This window comes from Cygnus olor, chromosome 3, assembly GCF_009769625.2.
Source record: "Cygnus olor isolate bCygOlo1 chromosome 3, bCygOlo1.pri.v2, whole genome shotgun sequence".
Taxonomy (NCBI): Eukaryota; Metazoa; Chordata; class Aves; order Anseriformes; family Anatidae; genus Cygnus; species Cygnus olor.
The window spans coordinates 97,434,394-97,442,056 of record NC_049171.1 but is presented as its reverse complement, the minus strand read 5'-3'; the positions used below and the strand labels follow the sequence as shown (position 1 = coordinate 97,442,056).

The 7,663-nt window shown below is 42.6% G+C and overlaps 1 protein-coding gene across 1 annotated transcript; it reads right to left on the bottom strand.

The window, feature by feature from the left end:
* Positions 1-1,278: 1,278 nt before the first annotated feature.
* LOC121068593 (NKAP family protein CG6066-like) lies at positions 1,279-6,649 on the bottom strand. The gene is made up of 7 exons (XM_040553895.1): positions 6,510-6,649; positions 6,122-6,193; positions 5,741-5,875; positions 4,168-4,220; positions 3,454-3,537; positions 3,140-3,232; positions 1,279-1,965 (listed from the first exon to the last, which is right to left on the bottom strand). Exons 2-7 carry the CDS (start codon positions 6,189-6,191, stop codon positions 1,915-1,917), a joined length of 486 nt encoding a protein of 161 aa, XP_040409829.1. The 5' UTR covers positions 6,192-6,193; positions 6,510-6,649; the 3' UTR covers positions 1,279-1,914.
* Between the last annotated feature and the right edge of the window lie 1,014 nt (positions 6,650-7,663).

Here is a 7,663-nt window from a genome sequence, read left to right as displayed (position 1 = left end):
AAGTTATGCAAAAAGCAGATTATTTCAAATAAGTCCCAAGCCTCCAATCAGTGCAGTTCTTCACAAAGTGAGATCTCAGCGTTTCCTCTTTCTGACTATCTTCCAAATTTCTACATTCTTTTCTCCTAAATTTTCAGAAAACGATACTGCCTTTGCATATAATAGCCTATGGAATGACAAGGATGTTAGAATATTTTTTGGAATTAACCTCATTAGGAGAAGTCAAGAGATAAGAGCTGCTTATCTTGGCATGATGCTTTGGCATCTCTAGAAAATAGCATAGTAGCATAAATCAAAGCACAGTCCCCATGAAGCAAAGGTGGAGTTGGATTCTTTTGTTTTCCCCTAGAGACATTTCAGAACATTGCTTCCAAAAATGCTTCCATCACTAGGTTGAAAGTCAAGGAAACTCCAGTTCTTACCTATGCGTTTTCATGTTTTATTTTCAGAAGGATAAAACGACTCACTCTGCTGAATCTGCTTTAGTCTCTAAAGAGTTACCTCTCTGAAACAACTGCAAAATGTTCCACAACAAAAAAAGCTACAGAAAAGACAGGATTCCAGCATCTCCAGAAGATTTCACTACTCAAATTAAAAAGTTAAAACTTGAGCAATGGTGCAAATCTTCAGATTTACTCAAAACGCCATGCTAGACGCAGGCTCAATGAGCTTTCTGCTTGCTTCCTCTGTAACGAACTCCCCTCACTCTGACCACCGTACGCCTGGTACTCTTGTCAAAACCCGCTGCCCCGACTCCTTTTTCTAAGCACACCTGAACCGCGGCTTCTGAGGAGCGTTTCCTACACAAGCGATTCCTGTGGAGTTCCCACGGCCGGGTTACGTACACGGGGCCTGCTGCCAGGGCTTTGGAAGGAAGCGAGCACTGAGACCACCAAGACTAATACACACATGCGCACCCAAATTATGGATTGTGCTCCTGCTGCACACCCAGACCTGGCTCACCCTCACCACAGAGCAGCAGCACACCTGGACGGTCACCGTCACTGCCTGCCTCAGCACCGTTCCTACAGCTTTCTCTTTCCCTTACCTAAAGATGCGTGGTGTGTGCCCGGCGGCACTTTACACAGAGGAAGATTTGATACCGGATCAGAAAGGTGGGCGAGATCTTCAGGCTTTTTAGCTCTAGGAATTGCAACTCTAGATATGGGAGTAAACTACCTACTGGGAGTGTGTGCTGCCTTTGAACAGCTGATCCGGATAAACAGAACCAAAGACCTTTCCTGCTTCGATTTTGGGATAAAAATTATTCAGCTACCATTATTGCTCCAGAATATTTTACTGTTGACGCCTTCTAGTGACAAAGAGTAATAAAACTGTCCAGAGAAGGACCATATCTCACACTGAAAGAATATAATATATTAATGAATGAACTGTCAAAAAATCATTTCTGTAAAAGGATGTTCTATTTACAAAGGTCAACCTGCTCTTTAGGACAAGTAAAACCACTATTGGAAAAAATATACATATAGAAATGTCTCATCTTTCAAATAGACATTTACAAATACGCTGTTTTGTTTAAGCGACTAGAAACATTAAGACATTTGAAATTAAAAGTGTGTTCTGCATGCAGTTATGATAGAAATTACATTATTGGCCCTCAGTGTGTCACTTATCATCATTGTCAGTGACACACTCTTAGGCTCTTCTAAACCACCACAGCCTGGCTATTACCTTAGGATCTCAAAAGGAGGACACGGATCTTCATTAAGAGGTTATCAGTCACTCTTCATTTTGCCATTAAGAAAGGACATCCCGATTGTCTTCACAGCAGGAGAGTCTGTCTGGTCTTGTCGAACTCGGCGTCCTTTTCCCTGAGTTTCCCGCGAGTGTTTTGCTAGGCATGATGATCGTTGGCTTGGTGTATGTACAAGTCCTTGGTCAGCACTCCTCCCCTTACAAGGCAGAGTTCAGAAATTCAAGCAGCTCTGCGCGGTTCCGATCTCTCTGCAGGGCAGAAAAGCAGAGGCAGCAGATCAACAGCCCTGTACTCAGCAGGCCAAGGCTGCACAACCCTGTCTTCTGTGGGGCCTTCACACGCTGGCACCCTGCACAGTAAACGCTACCACATCCGAACACCGGGGTTTTACTGTCTCCCAGGTAGGTGTGAGTGCCTGGAGGAGGTGCAAGGCAACGGGTACTCAGTAGACAGACTTTAGGAGCCAAGCTGTCGCCGCCACTATCCCATGATATATTTTCTAAGTGGCTCCCTGTGGAGGCTCCACTGGGTTGCCATCACGTAGCTCACAGCCTGCTCAGGAGGGAACTTGCAAGCAGAACAGATGTGATTTCTGCTGTCTGAAGCAACTTTCGCTGCACACACAGCAAGTCTTGCGTTCTGGGAAGTATTGTTTTCTCTGCACATAAGCAGCAGCTTGTAGCACAACAGAAGGAACCAGGAACTTAGGTTCTTGCTTTACATGAGAGAGCCCAAACAGTCAGAACACTTTGTTTCCAGTGTTTTTAAAATCACTGTTTATGAAATGATTGTTGATTCTTAAAATATTGTGAATAATTGGTATTGTTCAATTCAGCATGTTCACGACTAGGGCCACCAATCAAAAAAAGACCAGTGTCAAATATTTGACAGCAAACACTGAAGCAAGCAGGTTACTGGGAGAAGGCTAGCAAGCATTCACCATAATTTAAGGTAAACCTTACTGCCACAAAAAGCAGATAATGTATTTTTGATCAAATCCAACTTGAAATGCTCAGGTCTATTTTGGTATAGAACTATAGAACAAACAGTTATGGCCAAGTCAGAACCCACCGAACGGGATACCTCAGCAAAGTATCACTTTTTTAGCTTTTTAACCAAGTCAATAAATTGACTTGTATAGAAGCCCTCTGTAGATCACTCTAAGGTACGGACATTGCTGAAAAGAGTGACAATATTTAAATGCTGAGTCTAAACACCCATAGCAATAGTAGAAAATGCTACCAATTCATGATATCTAGGGTGATATCTAGGTGATATCTCAGGTGGCATCACAGCCACATTAAATGCTACACCTGATTTACTACCTATAAGATCTACTCCTCTACTAAAGAGCACTATTAGAAAAATATAAAAAGGGATTATATTTTCCATTAGGGATACACAGACTGTTTTAACTAGTACCTCTTTGTCCTTCTTAGTTTTCTTTATTTTCATCTTAATTTTCTTTCCAGTTATCATGCTGTAGTTTTCATTCTTCTTTTTGTTTTTGAAGAACTAAAACGAGATCACACATGAGGGAAAAAAGCTTTATTTTATCATGTTACAAATCTTAAAGAAAATTAGACGATAATCTTTTATACTTCCTAAATGTATAAAAAACGGGGATACATTTCTATTTTTTTTTATGACAAAACTGGTGCTGTCAGAAACATTTTTCTGACAAGACATTGTTTAAGCGAGAGATACAATTGGAATTTTGACTTAAACAAGCATACCTTAGAAAGCTGGACAGGTCCTGTCTTCTCTCTTTTTTTCTTCTTTTCTTTCTTTTTTTTCATTTTATTCTCTTTTTTCCTTTTCTGTAAGTATAAGACACATACTGTAGTGCTTACAGATTCGCAAGTGCAGAAAAATGAAATCCACAGAGCCTTTCCATACTCTGGCTAGTCTAAACAGCCCCTATTGCTTATCCTCATCACTGACGAATAGGTCCTATGTGAAGTACGCAGAATATAATGCAGAAAAGTTAGCAACCCTTTGGATCTCAAGAAACAGAAACAGTATGATCCCTGATTCTCTCTCTTTTTTTAATGTACACCACCCAATATATAAAATCACTGAGCAGAAGGTCATATAAAAATGAGAAAAGAAAAAATACAACACCAAGAAACTGTTACTCCGACTATAAACAGTTTCTTCTGACAAATTCTATGAAGTTATCAAGATTTCCACTTCTTTTCTTCAGAGACTACTCTAAATTCTAGGACCTGCAACGACTGTTAAAAGGCACCATAAATTACTTCTTCTTTGGTAAACAGTCAAGTGCACATCAGCTTAATCAGTTCATCTCCTGTTAGCACTAAAAGTATGCTTGAGATTTACATAGCCACAGACAAAACCAGTAAGTATTACACGATATTTAGGGTTACCAAAACACAAAGAACTATTTTCTGTTTGTTAACTACTCATTATTGTTAGCAAAACTTTACCTTTTTATTGTGCTTTTCTTTTTTCCTTTTCTTTGATTTAGACTTAGGAGAATCTGGAAAAAAAAACTATCTAGGGTTAGTATTCTGTAAAAGGCATTTGGTTTTACAGATAAGGCATGTAGACACACAAAACATAAGAAGAAAACGCTTTAATTCAGCTGAATATATCAATACTGGTTGAAATTAATCCTGAGAAAAGCAACACATCAACTTACTGCCACTTACTGGTCTAACATGGAAACTGAAAATCACCTGAAAACATTATCACAGTATAAGGCAAACGAAAAACTTTTCCTACTTGCTCAGCTCCTGTTTCAAGTGTTTCTGTAAAGCTGAAACTCATGCATTCTATAAGCTGATCATAAATGTAAAGATTACACTACAACTGGTACGTACGGAAGTTGATTTTGAAGCACAAGCTCTGACTATGGGACTGTAAACCTAGAAAGACAGTGACCCACTAGAAAGACAGTAGACCCACTAGTCTTCCAACAAACTGCCTCCAAGCCACCAGCTCCGCAGTTCCTTTGTAAGAAATTCCAGACAAAAGGTAACTTTATAGGAATACACCAGAGCACAGCCAGCCTCAAAAGTTAAAAAGGGATAAGGTAAGGCTGGCTGCCCAAGCACCGTTCTTCTGGCCTCCTCACAACAAATACATCACAAGCATGTCAGAAGAAACGATGAAAATTGTAATTCCATCACCACGTTCAGTCTCTTCCTAACACCAGATGAACCTGGTAAGGGATGCAAAGAATCTTAACAAGAGATTTTACAGGTGCCTTAGCCAGAAAAGGAAGACTAACGAGGGCGTACCCTCTCTGATGAGCAAGATGGGCAAACTGGTGACAACAGACGTGGAGAAGGCTGGGCTACGCAGCATTTTTTTTTGCTTCAGTCTTGACTGGCAGTCACCCTTCCCACATCTCTCAAGTCCCTGAACCTCAAGGCAGGGACTCGGGGAGCAAAGTCACTGTGAGTGAAGATTGGATTTGAGACCATCTGATGAACCTGAACATATATAAGTCTACGGGGTCCAAAGAAACACAACCCAGGGTCCTGAAGGAAATGGCTGATGGAGTTGCCAAGCCACTCTCTATCATACTTGTCAAGTCCTAGCAGTCAGGCAAAGTCCCCAGTGACTGGAAAAAAAGGAAACATCACTCCCATTTTTAACAAGGTAGAAAGGAGGACTAGGGGAACTACAGACCGGTGAGCCTCACCTCCACGCTCAGGAAGATCATGGAACAGATCCTCCATGAAGTTATATTAAGGCATATGAAAGATAAGTAATTTGAGACACCCAGCATGACTTCACCAGGGCCAAATCAGATTGGCCTGACCGATCTGGTGGCCTTCTATGATGGAGTGACTGCATCAGTGGATAAGGGATGATGGACCAACGTCATCTACCTAGTGAAGATAAACCTAACCAATTTTATCACTTTACCCATATCTCTTCCAGCCTCGTTGTCACTTTGTGGTGGTTTAGCCATATTTAAAATAAGCTTTAAATGTTTCCAGGAGTGCTGTCAAAACTCATAAACATCAGGTATACACATCGGTAGCTTACCTCTGCTACTTGAAGAAGATGACCTTGACGATGAGCATGATGATGAGGAAGAAGAGGATGCAGTACTAGAAGATGATGTGGATGAAACAGATGATGATCTGCTTCTACTACGTTTTCGCTTCCTTTTTTCTTTACCTTAGGAAGACAGGAGACAACAGTGACATGCCTGCTAGTAACTATGGTCTACAAAGACGACTCTTACAGAAATTTAACACAGTAAACTGATATTTTGATGAGTTCCCCCCCTTTCCAGTGTGCCACAGGGTATTATCATTAGCAAGTGACTACGGTACATGTTACAGCCAAACACAGTAGCAGACGCAAAGGATAACGCATAACACTGACACCACCGCTGCACTGGAGCTGATTAACAGCACCTACCTCGGCCTTTCAGCTCTTCCTGTGAGGTTGCACAGAGCGTCCTGCTTTTTTCATCCTTCTGGTTATCCATATCTAGCACGAGACAAAACCACGCTCAGTAACATCACCTCCAAAAGCCTTTGAGGAAAAAGGGCATGCCTCACACCCCCGTGAGGCAAAACTTTAGGCAGCCACCCTCCCGCAGCAGGAACCGGCAGCCCGAGCCCCCCTTCGACCAACACGATGCGATTTTTTAAATTTTTTTCACGCCAGGGCAGCCACCGCGAAGGCGGCCGGCGCCTGACGGGGCCGCGGACGTGGCGGAGGCGCGCGGGCCCCGCGGGGCGCCGCCATTTCGTGGGGCCGGCCCGCCGCCGCCTCACGGAGCCCGCCCCGGCCCCGCACTTACCGCGGGCGGCCGCAGCGTTGCCCCTGGCCCCTCAGCGCCTCGGCTGCCGACCCGGAAGCGTTACAGCGGCGACCCGGAGGCGGGAGGCGGTGGCTCCCGGCCCTCCCCGGCCCGGCACCGCCTCCCGGCCTGGCGCCGAGCCCCCTCATGGCTGGCCCGGCCCAGCCGGCGGGCCACACGCACCGCACCCGGCTACGAAAAGGCCTGGGGCGTAGGAAGAGACACTCAGTTACAAACGGTCAATAAATACATTAAAACATACTGTGTGCCCACGTAGAAATACCATACGCTCTTCCGTTACTTACTCCGCACAATATTATTGAAAAGGTTTTTGTTTTTTTTTTCCACACAACATCAAAATTCTTCCCGAATACTCATACACCATTGTTTCTTTTCTTTATTGGGAATGGGATGAAATTTAAAATCCAGTGTACAAGTAGTAAAAATCGCTGAAAATCTTAAACATACAATTCTCAACCACTGTAACAAAATGAACCGATTTAAATAAGGTTGTCTTTAAAAAAATCGATTTTCTCAACTAATTCATTATAAAACAGGCAGTATTTCAAAAGGGGTGTTTCCATCACGCAGGATGAATTGTTTGTGCTTCAAAATTTTAAAAGGAATATTCATGACAAACAATAAAACCTACTGGTAAGTACAGAGATTGCAGTATGAACTTTCTACAACCGAACATGCTTTCAAACTCTGTCCAGCAACACACCAAACACTTACCCACATCACTACACCATCACCAATTCCAACAATTAGAAATGGAGTTTTAATAATACTTAGCTCTTTTCATGCTCAAAATTCTTCACAAACATTTAAACAGTCCTAACACTTCTGCAAGTATTATTATCCCCATTTTACGCTCGGGGTGGTGGAGGCAGAGGGGACTGGTAATTCGTCCAGATACAGACCGCATCCTTTCCCTCTTGCCTCAGTTCTCCAAGTTCTTTGTCACTTCCTTAATTTTACACTTCATGTACTGGAGAGTCCTAGGAAATGCGGCTGACATGTTTCCATCTGTGGTTATTAGGCAAGCTGTGCCACTTTGGATGTTACATGACAAATATTAAAGGAACAATGAACATGAAGTCCACATCAGAATTGATGTCCTAAAATGCCACAACATCTTAAAAACAAGCTTA